This window comes from Adiantum capillus-veneris, chromosome 27 (assembly GCF_014529385.1).
Source record: "Adiantum capillus-veneris isolate H3 chromosome 27, ASM1452938v2, whole genome shotgun sequence".
NCBI lineage: Eukaryota > Viridiplantae > Streptophyta > Polypodiopsida > Polypodiales > Pteridaceae > Adiantum > Adiantum capillus-veneris.
Window position 1 is genome coordinate 128,004,636 of NC_140957.1, and position 18,466 is coordinate 128,023,101.

Consider the following 18,466-nt stretch of genomic DNA (forward strand, 5'->3'; position numbering starts at 1 on the left):
CCAGCCGTAGCATTTCCATATGGTCTTGGAGGAAATCCTTGACTTGTTGGAGCTTTTCCATAGTGTAGGAAATCCTTGACCTGTTGGAGCTTTTCATTTATGTGAAGTTGAACCTCGTAATCTACTGATTGATCCCAATCACGATATAAATAAAATGAGACCCAAAAAGACACAGTAGGGAGAATCTTCATGTGTTCAACGCGTCAAACCCACACAAGCTTCAAAAATGAGAAGACTCTAAACTTTCTTGGAATAATAGGCAACAGTTCAACACCCAACTCTTATTTTCTGCATCTGTTCACACTTTGACGAAGGTGAGTATGAAGATTGAATAGTAAAGAGAGAAGAAAAGAAAAAAGAGTTGCAGAAGCACAGACATTAGCATCATTTCCTCTTTTGGATCTATGAATTATTGTGGTCCGATTTTCCCTATCTTAACAACTCCAGACAAGAATATACACCAAAAATGGCAGCCCTGCTGTGTTTATACAACTTTTTAAAAGCTCTGAGACAATGAAATTGCACAACGGTCTTCTTTCCAACGCATGCATTGACAACCACTTGCACTGTAGCAGCAGGAACCAGCAGTCTCTTGCATACCTCCACAAAAATGTAATCAAGGATCACAATTGCCAGGACAAAGTTGTTTGCTTCATTCATACGAAGGCTTTTCATGTTGTGTCCCTCTTCTGCATGCTGAAACCCTCCCCTATTCTATCTGTATGATTCACATCCCCTGCTCTATCTGAATAAAAAGGGAAAGGACCGTCTCGAGTTGCCACCTCATCTGGTCCAGTGTCAAAATCGTCTTGGAGATCATCCATTGCAGAGTGTCCCTCTCTTACACCGCCGCCACCGCCTGTGATCGATTTTCCTTCATCACTAGCAACTTCCTTGCCTGGCCTTAGTGCTGGACCACTTTTCACAACATTCTTGTAGATAGAGAGTGCCTGAGCCACCATACTTGCAGGATCGGAAGCATTTGTTGGTAACAGCATGGTAGTTCCCTGCATCAGGTCAAAAAGCAAGATGTAGCCCTCCACAGAGACTCGTCTTTAAACTAAGTAGATAAAGACATTCCAAAGAGCCCCATCCTTCCTTCAAAAAATTAAGTAACAAGATTAAAACAATAGAAAGTGGTATTTCTTTACCTCCTGTGCAATGTTGCTAAAAGCTTCCATGTACTGCTCAGCAATTCTAAGAGCAACTGCCTGTAGGCAACGAGCAAAACAGCTGAAGGTAAAATCACTGTAATCCTTGCTGCAAGATGATGCAAAAACTAAGTGCAGAAGCATTCACACTCATTCATAGGGTTTTTTTCTTACAGCCATGTCGGTCCAAGAGATTGCCGCGTGGGCTACAATTTCCAGTGTAGACACCACAAACAGATGGCAACAATTTTTCCCCGTACGAACAGAATACTTCAAAAGTAGCGAAAAAACATCCTATACTAACAGAAGGTGTGCTGCAACCTCAACCATTCCCTAGTTCTCGAAGCAGGCCCTGAGATACTTCTATGCCTGCCTCACCCAAAAAAATACAATACACCCAGAAAAAAACGTATAGACATTCCTAGAAATATTCACGGAACCTAGAACTCTACTGTGAAGACTTGAATAAAAGGCAAGAGACATCCCAGAAGAAACAAAAACCGACAAAGTGAGGGGAAAGATTACAAGCATTCCAGATTCCCCCCACACACAACAAAAACCACTGCTTAGGTAAAAAGATAGAAGTGCTCTACACAGCACACTGATTAGTGTTGACATTTGCAGAAAGAATGCAAAGAGTGATTGGTTACAAAGTAAACCAAAAAAGAAACTCCACCAAAAAACAGTGCAAAATCACATTCCTGACCTCCTGTCCTCCAGTCTCCTGAATTGCCTCTGCTATTTGCCGCAATCCTCGTGCAGTGGACTCCGCCTTAATGACAATTGACTTTCCGTCTCCTGGCACGCAAATTCATTCAAGTTCAGGAATACTACCAGTAAAAACAGTCTCAGTTGCCTCCAATTACAACACTATTGAAAGGTACCAATTACATTTAATAGCATGAACGTACAACAACTAGCCAAAACATTACATCCATGTGTGACACTAGTAGTGGGTAGGTTAGCCTATCCTACATCCTCATCATCATCATCACATAATACATCATCTCAAAAGATATGCGGAGGGGAACAATCACATGAGGGCTAATGAGGTGTTCAATGGAGAAGGTATACAATGGTGATCATCCCTTTAACTCTCTCATGGGTCTCTGCAGAATGGCCTCAATGATTTCTCTCCGGGTGGGGGTGGGTTGGGGGCGGGGGGGGAGGGGTCGTCGCTCGATTTCGCTCAACAATGCTCCGTAGCCTCAAATGTAGACCTTGTCTACAATGTATCAGGTGCAGATCCTTGTATCCTCGAGGATCATGAGGAGCCAAGCTGGATGGCTCGATCAAGAAGGATGCTTCTATGAGGGTGTAACTAGGTAACCTGTGGTGGGCCATCCCAAGTAGTCTCTATGTATGTAGTAAATTGCCTCCGTATGGATCCTCTATATGTCGGTCCTCTACTCTTGAGGGTAGTCTCTGTGAGTCTACGGATCTCCAACAAGAAGAGACCTAGGCACCTCTGATATAGTAATCCAAGATGCGGGATAAGGGGCCAAAGCCCTCTCTGAATAAGCAATGAAAAAGTCCGCAGATTTCATAGTATGTTGTGCAGTGGCAGATGTAATGCTCCTCTGTCTCTCCCTCTCGTTCGCAAATCTGGCATCATCTCTCCTCTGCCTCTGGGGGTATACCTCTGTATCGGCATTATAGAGGTCAGTAGTGGGCTATCTACATTAGTTCACTTCACTATCGGAGTGAAGCAGGACTGCCCGCTCTCTCCTACTCTATTTAATATGTATGTGGATGAGGTTTCTGACTATGTTGAGAGAGATTGTGATAGAGGTGCGCAACTGGCAGGGACATGGATTCCACTATTGTTATATGCTGATGATATTGTGTTGAACTCCGACTCTCCGGAGGGGATGCAACGTCACTTGGATGCTTTGCATAGGCTTGCACATGAAAGTGGTTTGTCTAACAACCTTGGTAAAACAAAGGTTATGATGTTTAATACCACCCCACAGTGGATCAGGAGGTCCGCACCCGCATTCACATAAGGCCAGGAGACAATGGAGTATACAAATGCTTACACTTACCTGGGGGTGGTCTTTAGTGGACCAGCATTTTCATTGAGGAGAGCAGCAAAGATTAGACTGACCAGAGCCTATGCAGCATTGGGTAGATTGGAGAGGATGATATATATACCTAGATGAATCCAGGATATACCCAGATTCACCCTTGAAGGAAAGTGCAAGGTATAGACTCATGGTAGTCACCCACGAGACAATATAACCATCAGCTCCATCATGCATAGTATTGACTAAATACCACGACATCCCCACTAACGTCGTCAGTGCCCAATAGTGGGTGTAGAACTAGGTACAAACATATGCTCCCAAACACAACACACACTAGGAACAGTGTTTGGGTGTATGCAGGGCATGATGCCAAACCCTATGTATGGTAACATAGGCATGCAGCAAGGGTTCAATGCAATCAGGGCCAGTTTGGGGTGCCACAGGGCATTTTCTGGTTTTTCCAACCAGCAGTGACATATGGCACCAATGACGCAGAATATCGACGGCCAAGGGGCACCGATGATCCCTATTACAATGCCCATGTTGCAGACGCTTCCCTATGACAATTTGGGAGCATTGGTAAAGCCAAAAGCCTACAAAGAAGGTGGGAGTTCATATTCTCGTCCGATGGTAGCTCCGGTATCTCCCAAGAGCAGATTAGGGAGTGAGCTGTTTTGTGGCTGTGCCCGGCCAGTGTGAGGTTGTACTCTCATGTCGGATCATGTCTAGCCATGTTTAGCTCGGGTTTTGGCTTGGTTCCATGGTCACCAGTTGTCCTGCAAGCTATGAATAGCATTCCAATTTCCCCAGCCCTGGCATATTTTTCCCTTGAGCCTATGTGCATCCAGTGCACTTTCCACCCTATTCCCTATTTCCCCCCCATTTTACCAAGTTGTGGGGCTGGAGGGCTGGGTCGGGCAGTTTACTGATGGCCCTATATAGGGAGCAGGTGGGAGACCACTTTCAATGTGTTGTGGTGTGTGCAGTTCAGCCCAGGGCATGAGGGCGCCCATTCAGCCAGCGTTTTTGGCAGCCAGAGAAGAGGAGAGGGCAGCGTTTTCTGCTCCCTCTTTCCCTTGTGCGTTGCATGCAGCAAGGCAGCATCCCTAGCGTTTTTGCCAAGCAGCAGTCCAGCGTTTTTGGCATGAGGCAGGGGCAGCATGCGCTCGTGGGCAGCAGGTCCTTTCCTTGCGTTTCTCCTTCCCAAGGCAGGTGCATGGAGGCGCTATGATCTGGCAGATGCAGAGCACCTCCATCATAGTGCAGGCATACGAGAGGAGCAGATCCATGTTCATCATGGGGCAGAAACACCATAGGGCAGCCCCGATCCGGTTCCTTCTCCCTTCAAATCAGCCGTCCTGCCAGGAGGAGATTCCGCCAGAGCCTCGATTCCAAGAGGCTAGGGCAGCCCATGATGAGACCGTGACCATGTGCAGGAGCAGTTGGCAGTGTCAATAGCAGTCACAATTGTGTGTGTCCTCGGGTCTATCCATTGGCATGTCAGTTCTATGCCGGACCACCCTTGGTCACTTGTATGAGTAGATTGTTATCAGCATGGAGAGCCTTTCCCAGATCTCTCTCATTCTCAGATGTCCTGTCTCATTCTACCTATGTGATCCTGTCTCTTCTCCACATGTGTGCCTTGTTCATGTGTTTGGCATTGCAGGTGTTCTAGATCAGAGTCGAGATACGCACCGGATCACGAGCCAGGTCTTGTCCTCATTGCATCTTCCGCTGCAGTGAGGTATCAGAGCCTATGGTGTTACGACCACCTGAGTGCTCGGATATGGTTGATCCAGTGCGGTCTTCGACATGATTGAGAGAGAAGAAGCTTGCTGTTTTTTTCTGGTTTTCTCCAAGTTTGGGGCAGCTTTGGGTATGTGGAGGCCGTGAATCTTCGTCTACGACTTCCCCGCCTTTACCCTTGATTACCCCAACCTCTCTTCACCGAGAGGAACCCGATCAAGACTCCAGGATGTGTAGCAATGCTGGATTGTTTTAGTTATCCCAGATGGAGTCATGTTACCGTGCTTTCCCGCAAGGAGAGCAAGCATGTTACCGTGCTTTCCCGCAAGCATGCGGTTGTTGGATCCAAAGGGGGAGCTACTCATTTTCGGCTTCTTCTTCAGCGAGAAGTGTTTGGACGGCAGTAGGATCTTCTTCATCCCTTTTAGAGGAGCTTTCTATGGCTGTGTTTTCTTCGAGAAGATGGATTGGCAACTTTGCTTTGCCTTTTCCACCAGTTCAGTATCACTGGTATTAGATCAGTATAGTACCAGTCCACAAGTAGTACCAGTACCAATACAAAGTAGCACCAGTCCAGTATATTACCGTACACAAACAGTATTAGTACTAGTACCAGTTCAGAGTCAGTTCAAAGTCAGTTCACAAGAAGTACCGGTACCAGTTTCACAAGTAGCACCAATACCAGTCCAGTATAATATTGTACACAAACAGTACCAGTTACAGTACCAATATATCACACAAGTAGCAGCAGTACCAATTCAGTACGATACGATATCAGTATCAGTACAGTCTAGTACCAATACACACGTATCATTAGCACCAGTACACATGTAACGCGAGTATCAGTCTTAGTATAATATCGTACCAGTATCAATCTAGTGTAATATAGTACCAGTATCAGTACCAGTCCACAAATAGCACCAATACCAGACCTAGCTCCAGTACGAGTAGCACCATTGTCAGTATAGAGAAATTAACACACTATCCCTAGCAATGTGTGTGTGTGTAGCACCAGTATCCGTTCAATATAATATAGTACCAGTACCAGTACCAGTACACCTGTAGCATTGGTAACAGTAACAATACTAGTACCAGTACACAAGGAGCACCAGTATTTGTATAGTGAAGTTAACACATTATCCCTAGCAATGTGTGTGTGTGTGTGTGTGTGTGCGCGCGCGCGTGTTCCTTTTCTATACAAAGGAGGAATTGCCCTAGGCTTTGCACCATTGCAATGAGAAATGTCCACAGTTCAACGTTAATCGGAGGAGGTTTGATCGCAGCATTGCGGAGGTTCATTGGCTGCCCTTGACCAAGAGGGTCATTCCCCACTAGTTCCCAAACTCGGTCATCATCCGATTCACCTTTTCCGCAGCACCTTTGACATGGTATCAGAGGCACCAAGTGCTCTCGAGTCGGATTGGTGATCTGTGAGAGTTTTCGGTGCTCACTTTCCAGCAACAAAGAAGAGCGTATGGCTGGTCGCCATTGTTTTCACCCTCTTGGGGCTGACGTGTGCTGTTGTGGGCTGAATTGTAGAACCCTCTTCATCTCTACCTGTCCTAGCCGATTCACATGCCCAAGTGTTCTTCAACCATGGAGATGGGTAAGATTCAAACAATGATACAATGTTTGATGAAGAAGTACAGAGGATGTTTCGGAGAAAGGGTCAAAGAGCAGCGATCTGTGGAAGAGATTGGTCGGAGTTATACTGAGGCGTTGACGATTATCCAATCAAGATCCCTACTCTACCCTCGTTTTGTACGGATTGGAAATTGAAAAACGAGAGCTATGCTATTTGGAGAGTGACTCGTACGAGCTTGGAGGCTTCGTCGGTAACACCTTCAAGAAGCCAAAGGATCCAACGGAGTGGGAGCGAGACAATAGTCGGATTCTGTCCTTCACTATCTTCAATAGTACACCAACAGTTATCAATCACCTTGAGCATCCAAAACAAGAGCATGCCAAGATAGCGCTGAATCATTGAGAGCTCCATAAATGACGTGTGCTAAAAGTACCAACTGCACAAAGACCATTTTCAAATCACACAGCAAACAATGCAACATTGTAACTTGACCCCCTGGTGCAACAACCATGACTCCATCTTAAAAACTAGCTAGCATAGTTGCAAAAACTTGAAAATGAAAGTGGCACAAAACTTGGCACGAGAAACAACCGACTTTCAATTAGAAAGATAAATCTCCCATTCAGTAGATACACCATTGGTTATCATGAGCCAAGATGAAATAAAAAGAAATGAAGGATTACAAGTACCTTCTGCTTTGAGAATAGCAGCACTCCTGTTACCATCCGCGATATTAATGTTTGATTGTCGTTCACCTGCAAACATTTTAAAATACTGTAGATTCATGAATCTTTCTCGTGGACCTGAACAAAATATTCAGCCACAAGCGACGTGAGACCTTCAGATTCAAGAATCTGAGCACGCTTCCTTCTCTCAGCTTCTGCTTGCATTTCCATGGCTTGTCGAACACCAGGCGGAGGGGATATATCCTCTGAATAAACAAATGCAAAGGATGAAACATAAATTGAATAAAGAAAAGATTGTACAAACAAGCACTAACAGAACTTCCAATATTTACTGATTTCATAGCGTAAACATTGAAGACCCCATGCCGTAGCAGCAGTATTTATTGCTTCCTGAAAATACATTTCATAAAAATCATTGATTTAGAGGTGATTACAAGATCACTCTATCAGAAAAAATTTAAATGAAATCAGAGTAAGTGTAAGTTAACAAAGTAGTTGTTTTACTTAAGTCATGCATAGCCGTTTGGAAAAGGAGACACACGGCCATGTGCGCTGTGACACACATTTTTTCTAGTCAAACTGCTGATCAAAGATATAGAAACAAAAATCCAGCAAAAAAAAAAAAAGTACATCTACGTGGGAAAAAAAACCTCATCCTATTCCTTTGCATTATTCTGATATGACCTCACAAAGGAGCACACAGGATAGAATATATGTTCACGCATAGAATTCCATTTATTGAGCATCATCAGCCTACAAAAATCTTTACCAAGAAGACTTCTATTTTCCAGAAAAGAATCTTCCATTAATTCTACATTCTGACAGCACATGCCATACAATAATATGAACATAGATAGAGCTCATTACTACAAAGGAGTAATCCCAAAAGTGTAAATATACATCAAACCAAACCAAAAACCTTTTTTGCTTTTCAACCTCTCGATCTCCTAACATACACAATCCTATTAGATACGAGGTAGAAAATTCTCCTCATACTGTGTCACAAGCATAGCAAGAGGAATATCATCTCGATTAGAACTATTCTGTCAGATGCAACATCATCAAGTCTAAGAGATATAGCTAATATTGGGACTGAAACAGAGGAGATGACCAAAGAAGATGGAATTCCAGCTATGGAATCCCTAAGCCTATTATATATCTGCATGGTAAAAGGTGTCTTTGTCTGCCCCTATCATCTGCCTCTTCTTTTCTTTGCCTTTGTTCCCTTTGTTTTCTCTGCATCTGTTCTGAAAGTATAGAGTGACGGTAGCTTAGGAATGAATCCTATAATTTTTGGGTTGAAAAACATGGACCGTGAATAAGAGGGGAGCCACTCCACTCCTTTGTCACAGATTACCTAGATTGAATAAAGTCACTAATTTCTCTATGAGATTTTAGGGGTATTGATAAGCTAAAAGTACTCTGGAGTCTGTGGAATGACTTATGAAAAGATGTACATTGAATTAGAAATTTCATAGATTGCACTTGTTTACAAGTGCTCTTTCATGTGTCTATCGCTAGAGTATATATTCAAAAGATGAAATGTCTACAGCTGTTTGTTTGATGAATATAGTGCATATAGACCTCGACTAGAGATTGGTGAGATCTGGATGTGATGGCTGAATAGTCAGGAATGTGATTCTAGTGCATCGAGACTCAAGGAACAAGGGTTACGGTTTTTTAAAAACTTAACCCCTACTAACTTGCAAGACATGACCGAGGGGCCTAAACCCCAATAAAAGCAAGGCATACCAATTGCTGGTGTGGCTGGCTGCAAGGAGGAGTAACACAATTTGCGGCAACCTGTTGACATCATAGTTACCCGGAACGCGGAACGGGAACGGCGACGGGATCCCCCGCGGAACGAGGGAACGGGGAGGGGCCCGGAACGGGAACGGCGCAGAACGGGAGGCATAAAAACACCCAAATAATGCAATTTCAAGCTCTTTGTGATTGAATAGAAGTAGTATCAGAGTCCTTTGACTCTTAACACTCACAAAACACTTGATTTGAAGACCATTCAGTCTTACTATGACAAACGTGTGTCGTGTAGACTTGAAAGCTTGAGAGGGGGAGAGAGGGAGGGGGGGAGAGACTCGAGAGAGAGCTTAAAGTTGAGAGAGAGAGGGAGGGAGCTTGAGAGAGAGGGGGAGAGCTTTTAGTCTTGTAGACTCTAGAGTCTAGACTGCAAAGCTTGAAAGAGGCTAGAGCTTGAGAGTCGAGAGTCGAGAGGGTAGATCTTTAGCTTTGGCTCTTGAAAGCTTGTGTGCATAGTGAAGGTAAGGGGTGGGGGAAGGGACATTTAACAAGGGGAAGGCTCACAAGACAAATCACCAAAATCTGAAAATCTGCCCATTTCCAGCCGTTCCGGGCCTGCCGTTCCGGTACCAGAAGTCCCTGCGAACGTCCGGGCCGTTCCGGACCATGTAACCCCCCCGGAACGCCGTTCCGGCGTTCCCTGCCCATGGGATGGCGTTCCCCGGTAACTCTAGTTGACATGGCATCCCAAACCGAAAAACGCAAGAACTATGCTGACATGGCAGCAGTGTACACATGGTAAAGCTTGTGCAAGCTTTTAGCAGTGGGAAGATTCAAGGCCTAGCTTTTGGGAACAAAAGCTTCTAGATCTCATGCTTTTGGGGCTCTGTTTTTAGCACCCGTTGTATTGTTTATAAGAGTCCTTTGGGGCCACTCTCTGACAAAGCATCTCGACACAGAGTCGCGGAGAGTTGGACCCTAGGGAGTCGTACCTTTGTGATCAGTAATCAAGAAAGAAATATCAAAGGGGCGCCAATCTTTGGGGCCAATGCATCTCGGAACAGAACTCCATCGTTCAGTGGAGACTCTCCTTCTATCTCTCTCTATTCATTCAAGTTTAGTTCGGTTTGTTGCGGATTCTCTTCATATGTTGCTATTGATTTCTTGCTTGGAGTGTCCAAGCAAGAAATACGTCTATGTTATGCGCCCCGTATTACATATCCCGTCCCATATTGTAGTTGCTATGGTTCTACAATTATTTCGATAACGACGACGACGACACGGTGATCGCTCTTGAGCTATACGCTGTTCTTTCTTTATTTTCAGCCTTTCGACGGCTGTACACACAGAGATCTACCCATTTTGGACCTTTGCAATGCTCCAATACAATCCACAAGTAGACAAGCGGGCTAATTTTCGTTGGACGACAGCATTTTTCAACCCCTCACGGGAATGTTTTTGGGTCGGTAGCAAGCTCAAAGTTTGCCACTTGCCTCTTTCTTCGGTTTACCACTAACAAGACACCATCTGGTGGTGTCTATGTGTTCTATTGATCATCGACTAGGCCTTGATCTGCAGACACTCGCGAGCTGCATGTTAGAGCATTATGTTCACCTTCCATATGGTTTAACTCCTGCTTACGGCTTCTCACATGCACTCAAGCTCTTGGTTGTGGGTTGGCCACCCTTTCACCCTTCAAGTAGGGATTCTATGCATATATAGGGTTAGCACCATACATTTAACCCATTTATATTATTTATTCCTACTTTTGTGAATTTTTTGTGTTGGAGGTTTTGCCCCGCGAAAGTTGGCTCACTATATGAGTGCCCCAATCCACATACTAGTCATCGTGTATCATTTTGTCTTTGGAGTTATTGAGTTGCCAGCTTCACCTGTAACGCGACACATCCAACCCTATGTGTCCGTGGACAAGCTACAGCACGACAAGGGTTCAGTCAGTCCAATCAGTCTAGATTTAGAAGTGATCTGGCACTTTTGTGAGTCTATTCGTAGACCGTGCATGCCCAGTCACTTAGAGTAGATGCATATCCTCTGGTTGGACACAGCATGATCATAAGCATTCCCATCAGAATCCATCAGAATCCTTCAGGGGAATTTTCCAATGCATTAGGCCTATTTTACCTATTTTTGACATTTTTCACTTATTATTTTTAAGTGACTTTTGTTGGAAAGTAGGTAGGGCAAATTGAGTAAGTTTGTGTATAAGCAAACTAGAGCTAGCACTTTCTGGCAGAAGAGGGAGCAGGAGCCAAGCTTAACAGGCAACTTCTCAAGCAAGACCCTTGGTGGATTTTCCTCCAAGCAAAGACATCATCGCCAAAGACCACCTTCCCTGGCGTTTTTCTCATCAACCTTTACAACTTTCAGCCCAGGAGATTTTCAGCGGTAGAAAGACCATCAGATTCAGCCCCAAGAACCTCAGTTTTCAGCCTACAATAGATGCAGATTTTCAGCCCTAAAGACCAGCAAAATCAGCGTTTTCCTTAGCGTTTTCGGCAAGGTCAGATTTCAGCCCATAGCGTTTTTGGACAGCAGATAAAAGATTGCAGATTTCAGCCCTTAGGTCGGTCTCGTCATCCCCGTCGTCGTCATCGACATAGCCTAGACTTGCATCAGTCTCATGCATACAGTTTGTACCAGTTTGTGCAATCATAAGTAGACCACTCTCGCCGCCGAGAGTGGGGCCTTCGGAGGAGGGTTTTACAACGCTTTGGTGTCGTATCTCTCTTCTCTCTCTATCTCTCAATCTCATACACTTGCACGCACAGTGTCCATTCACTTTGCTTGTGATCATTCTCTCATTAAGAACAGAAGGCTCTCCCTTCCATAAGAACAAAAGGAACCTTGAGCACAGTTCGGAGCACTCATCTTGAGCAAAGCGCAAACATTCATTCCGCTACACCTTACATCATCTCTCTCTCTCTCTCTCTCTCTCTCTCTCTCTCTCTCTCTCTCTCTCTCTCTCTCTCTCTCTCTCTCTCTCTCTCTCTCTCTCTCTCTCTCTCTCTCTCTCTCTCTCTCTCTCTCTCTCTCGTCAGTGTATGCACCACCCAGAGGACAATCCCCTTTCTCTATTTTGGATGATGACATATGGGAGTTCTCTAGAGATGGTGACATCATCATTCTAGGGGATTTCAATGCTAGGACTGCCCATCATCAGACAGTATTTTATGATACTTCAGAGGAGATGCTGAGAGAGCTGGATGCTGCAGAAACAGGCCTATCCAGACTATCACAAGATGGAGAACACACTGAGTATGGACGACACTTGATAGACATGGGGACTGCACATGGATTGGCCATCTTGAATGGCCTACAAAGATTTCCCGCCTCAAGGGGTTTTACATGCTTTCCACACAGACATGGAGCCAGCACAGTGGATTATGTCATGGCACAGCCGAGCCTCATCTCTAGTATCCAGGATCTCACAGTTGGACCCAGAACTGTTGGTGTGGCAGTGGATCATGCTCTTGCACACAGGCTACGGACAGCAGCCCCTACTCGCTACACCTTCACGCGGGAGACAGACTCTGTATACATAGATGGGATCTACAGACGCCTATGCACAGAGGAGCCACGGCGACCTCTGGAGGAGCTTACTACTATATTGACACAGACACTACATGATGCAGCAACAGAGGCATACCCACATACCCAGCCTGAGCAGAGACGCCGTTCGGGGAGCATGCCCCAGAACAGTTGGTATGATGAGGAATGTCGGGACACTGGAGCTAGACTTCAGAGGGAAGTGCTTTTGGGGGACGTCACTCACAGACAGTCACAGATTGACTTCTGACGCCTAGTGCGGCGGAAGAAGAGGGCATTCTTGGCTCGACTAGGGCGGGATCTATATCAACTGTTCTTGAGTCAAGACTCACGTGAGGCATGGCGGCTCTTTCAGGAGCACTCTCCCCCCCCCCCCCCCCCCCCCCCCGCCATCACTTCTACAGAGGACTGGGGACAGTACGCATCATCTCTGTACATAGTTCCTGAGCAGCCCCCCCTTCCCGACCCTCCCGATCCATGCCCACACACATGTGCTTTTTTCACGGCGGAGATGGTGAGGAAGGCCAATGACAAGATGACGACTGGGAGAGCATACGATCATGATGGTTTAGTGGCTAAGCATTTCACGCATGCCAGAGATCTACTAGCAAAGCTTCTAGCAGTGATGTTTAATCGTGCCATGTGCGAGGGCTTGCCTGATACTTGGAGCCTATCTACTATTGTACCTATCTTCAAATCGGGAGACCCTATGGAGCCTGGGAATTATCGCACTATCATGATTGGACACACATTGGCACCGTTGTATGCATCTATTCTTGAGCAGCAGCTGGGTAGATGGGCAGAGAGGGAGGGGATACGCGCATCCGGGCGGGCAGGGTTCAGGAGGGGTTTTTCTACTCTTGACCATATCTTGACACTCAGAGCCATCATTGAGGAGGGTAGATCGCGTGGGAGACGGATCTATTGTAGCTTTGTGGATTTCCGCAAAGCATTTGACAGAGTGCCTAGAGCTAGATTGATGCACAGATTACAATAGATGGGAGTACCCACAGAGCTCATTTGGGGGATCATGGCATTATACAAGTCAGTAGTGGGGCAGGTACGCACCTCAGAGGGTCTATCCACACCGATTCACTCCACTATTGGGGTGAAGCAAGGCTGCCCGCTCTCTCCTACTCTATTTGGTATGTATGTGCATGAGGTTTCTGACTACATTGAGAGAGATGGTGATAGAGGTGCACAGCTGGCAGGGACATGGATTCCATTATTGTTATATGCTGATGATATTGTGTTGATCTCCGACTCTCCGGAGGGGATGCAACGTCACTTGGATGCTTTGAATAGGTTTGCTCAAGAAAGTGGTTTGTCCGTCAACCTCGGTAAAACCAAGGTCATGGTATTTAATACCACCCCACAGTGGATCAAGAGGTCAGCGCCAGCATTCACATACGGCCAAGAGACTGTGGAGTATACAAATGCGTACACTTACCTCGGAGTGGTTTTTAGTGGGCCAGCATTTTCATTGAGGAGGGCAACAAAGACTAGACTGACCACAACCCATGCAGCATTGGGTAGATTGGAAAGGATGTGTTCACAGGTTCAGTTTCAGGAGCCTAGGACGAAGCTCTGGCTCTTTGACACTCTGGTGGCTTCTGCATTGCTTTATGGAGCTGAGATCTGAGGACCTTCATTCGATCATCACGGGAGGACAGGCCGCAGTGATGGATGGAAAAGGGACATGGAGAAGCCTCTGGTCTCTATGATCTCGCGGCTCATTAGAGCTAAGGCCTCAGTACCACGTGCTATTGTTCGAGCAGAGCTAGCTGCCCCCCCACTAGTGGTTGAGGCACTCACCAGATCGGTCTCCTTCATACACCACATGTGGGAACTTTTCAGAGACAGATATGCCCGCCTTGCACTTGAGTCCTCTCGACAGTTAGCCATGCAGGGAGATACAGCATGCTGGTATGGGGAGATGACATCATGGTTTCAAGCGCATGGGTTCAGCATAGACAGATTGCCTCCCTTCCAGTACTCACTAGATGCACCCTCTCTGACTCTTACACAATCCGAGATCACCAGGCTCATCCGCCAGGACCTGACTCAACTAGACACCAGGAGGACATGGATACAGCCAACACAGGAGCTGGGCACGAAGATGGCTTTCTACAGAGAGCATCTCCTCCAGCTTACGGTTGATGGTTTTGTGACGAGGCCCAGATACATGGACACCCACTTGTCTCATGGGATACGATGTGCTATCGGCCAGATACGTACATCTTCACACCAACTGCGGATCAAGACTAGGAGATACAGCAGAGTACCAGCAAAGGCCAGGACATGCCCCTTGTGTGACATCGAGCCTGAGACAGAGTTGCACTATACATGCCACTGCCCCCTCTACTACGAGATACGAGGCCGCTTCCATTGCTTGTGCAGAGAGGGCTTTGGACCATTCTCCAGAGTCATGCAGTACGAGGATTAGAGATGCTTGGGTTTGCTTTTGCTCGAGCTACGTAGACATAGAGAGAGCCTGATGAGAGGAGAGGCTAGCCAGTCCCAGAGACAGATCACAGATTTCTTTAGAGCTGCCATTGGACACCCGGAGGAGTTACTACCACAGCAGAGCTCGTCGTCTCACACCAGAGGCACACTGATCGTCCGAGCGACTGAGCTGGGAAGATCCAGACGCCCACGACTGCGGAGGACTACACAGCATCGACAAAGGCTGCATCAAAGGATTCGGATCACTTTGGCTCGACATGCACGACGCCCGATCAGACTACTGACCATGGAGGAGATTGATGAGATCCGCCAACGACCAATGCTGGATCTCTTGTGATCTAGATATCCCAGCTAGCTGCTGTTCACACCTAGTAGTTTAGGATTCCATAGTATTTTATTGTGACATTTGCCATTTCATTTTTATCATTGTTGTCATCTTGTTACTCTGACTCTGACTTTGTATCAGATCCACCACATTGTAACTTTCTGGTCTCACAGGTCACTTTGGCCTTTTGAAGACATTAATATAACATTTCATCTCTCTCTCTCTCTCTCTCTCTCTCTCTCTCTCTCTCTCTCTCTCTCTCTCTCTCTCTCTCTCTCTCTCTCTCTCTCTCTCTCTCTCTCTCTCTCTCTCTCTCTCTCTCTCTCTCTCTCTCTCTCTCTCTCTCTGGCAAGTGAGCTTTAGGAACTGAAATAGGACATAAACCTCCATGGCATGTGTGGAATTGTAAATATAACCATGGATGAGACAACATTTGGATCTACACACCCAATCTCACTTGGCTCAAAGGCAAAGCTTTACCAATCGATGTCTCCTTAGCGTAGGCTGCCGAGAAGCTTCATCACTTTATCACTTCCTTCTGGCAAAGGTGTAGCCATCGACTGCAGCACCTCTGCAACAGTTTTATACTTTGTCTCTACATGGACTACAACTGCTTCACCCAAATCCTCCTTTGCCTGTATAGGTGCCTTATATATAGCCAGTACTTTATACATATCCATTGAATGTACTTTGACGACTTCAATTCCACTTTGTAACCTGTATTGGTTGATCTATCTAGCTCTGACATGGTATCCACATAAAAACCTCTTCAAAGATTCCTGAAATAACATCATCTAGTTCAAGCACATCACACCCTTGCAATTCACTTTGGACATTTCGAACATAATGCTTTTCCCATACTCATTAAACTTCCTGTAAGACATTGAACCCTCAGATGTTAACCCCCAAAACCCTGAAGAGAAAGTCTCTCTCTGCGAGAACTTCCCCTCTTTTGTACCACCATCATAGTCCCGCTCTATAGTGGCACCATCATAGTCCCGCTCTATAGTGGCAAACCTGTGTTCTCTGAGCTCTTTGCGTATCTTTGGCAATGGATTATCATTGGCAGCTCGAATCTGCCAATCATGGTCCATATCAATAGGCCACTTTCCTTTCTAGTGCAAGCTCTTTGCCAAAAGATTGATTTCCGCTCCATGGTCTACAAGTGCTAAGACCGGTTCTTCAATTTCGCCAAGCTTCACGATGGTTTCCGTCGTTGCTCTAGCACATTGAGTCCTTGAAAAGTGACTTCTAGGTACAATTTCACCATCTCCATCATCATTAAAATGAACATGTGTTACCTCTAGTATAGTCGGATTTGCTTCTTCATCTTCAAGTTCCTCTTCATAGGCGTCCAAAATTGACTCAATAGGACGAATCATTTGTCTCTTAACTACTTCAGGCTCCTGCTCACTTGGTACCTGTCGTTTTCTTTTAATAATATCAATAATTTCCTCTTGAAATTCACCCTTAACAATCCCCCTAGTGTAAGCTCCACCTTGCTATTGAGGATACGCTATTCAAAAACCTTCTTTAGATCTATAGCTAGTTCAATGTCAGATTTCAATTTGTAAGAAGGTCCTCCGACTTACCTTTCTTTTTATCCTTTGGCGCCTCTTCCATAACCACTTTAGGGGCAGGTTTGGAAGCATGCCCCTATTCTTTCATGTTGTTGAATCCAGTAGTCCTTTTTGATGTCCTTGCATTGTCTTCATCTCTCTTACGCTTCTCTTCCACTTTAGTCTCATTAGCGTGAGACTTAGCAATAAACGCATATACAAAAAGAGAATCCACGGGATCAGTCCACCCTGTAGTTTCTTGAATGCAATTCCCAACCTGGCATAGCTTACCATGAGTCACCTTGCCTGCTTCTGATGTTTTCAAAGCATGAGGCCTTAATTGACCCTTAGCTCCTGCACCTTCATCATCTCACTTCCCATGTACCTGCAGCCCATATGTAGCTGCTTCAACAAGAGCTATATTATGCAACATCTCATCCACTAACTTCTTCATTTCACCTTTTCTAAAGTTCAAGCGGAGAGGCTCCCTAGTTGCTCTAAGATGAATCTTCTTATCCTTCCAAAAAACCATATTTTTCCTGTAGGCTCCATTAAAGTCGTCAGAGTCTTTACGTACATGATCTTCAATATCGTACCACATGCATTAATCATCCCACTTTTTCCATGAAGGACGCCGTCTAGGCTCTGAAGTGAACCCCTTTGCAGCCAACCCTTCAATCTCTTTAAGTTTTACAGCTTTCAGATTCAAATTTAGCTCTTGTATACCTTTCACCAATAAGAACCGGCTCCTCCAATTTAGGTATTACTGGGGATGATTTCTCCTTAACCTCCTCTTCAACAATGTCTCTATCACCGACCACAATTAGCTTATCAACCCTCATCTACCGCTTCACAATAATATTAACCGCCTTAGAAATGATTTTTCAATCAAAGGTTAGACCCAATTCACCTGTTGAGTCTTCCAATAGTTGCACCAAATTTCTTCCAAGTCGCGGTTCAGCAGCTCGGATAAATAGCTCAACCTTCTTGGGCGTCAATGAATGTTGCTCTGCCGTAGATAACTGATCGAACTTTCTTCCAAATTCCCGTAGCAACTGTCATGCAAATAATTTTTATTCTTCTTCTGCACCCACTTCATGAAGCTCTGTTTCGTTACCCTCTAAGAATCTTCAAGAAAATACTCTTCTTCCGAAGCTTTCTTGAATTCGTGCCAATTTGGTGCGTGTGCCGCTTGTATTTCTCTAATTTGAGCTCTAAGTTCAGGTGTTGCACTCAAGTAAAACCCCTCTGCGGCATTTTGATCGTCAATTCCATTCTCTTCCATAGATTGCTCATATATACTGCAAAATTTGGAGATATCTCGGCCTTCAAACCGCTGCAGTTTATCCGTGACCGTCTCTCGAGCTCTACAAATCTGCTCATGCAGATTGTGTTGTTGTTAGGTAGCCTGTTGTTGTTACATGTAAGCAGCAAAGTGCTACATCATTTGTTGCATCGCAACCTCTTGCCATGTAGTCATATGGCTGCTTGCTGTGGGAAAAATGTGCGAGAAAGATGTACAACATCGCAAAATTGGCTTAACAAACACTTTGAAAGCTTCTAAATGACAGATTGAATGAGTTTAGTTGATAACAT

The 18,466-nt window shown here is 45.3% G+C and overlaps 1 protein-coding gene across 1 annotated transcript in view; it reads right to left on the bottom strand.

The window, feature by feature from the left end:
* Positions 1 to 304: 304 nt before the first annotated feature.
* LOC147422742 (uncharacterized) overlaps positions 305 to 18,466 on the bottom strand; it is a 34,873-nt gene continuing 16,711 nt past the window's right edge. The window contains exons 4-9 of the mRNA XM_086502580.1: positions 7,528 to 7,585; positions 7,348 to 7,440; positions 7,199 to 7,264; positions 1,858 to 1,949; positions 1,152 to 1,211; positions 305 to 1,007 (exon numbers count right to left, since the gene is read on the bottom strand). Coding sequence (XP_086358706.1) covers positions 672 to 1,007; positions 1,152 to 1,211; positions 1,858 to 1,949; positions 7,199 to 7,264; positions 7,348 to 7,440; positions 7,528 to 7,585 — 705 coding nt within the window. The 3' untranslated portion in view covers positions 305 to 671. The remainder of the gene's footprint in view (positions 1,008 to 1,151; positions 1,212 to 1,857; positions 1,950 to 7,198; positions 7,265 to 7,347; positions 7,441 to 7,527; positions 7,586 to 18,466) is intronic.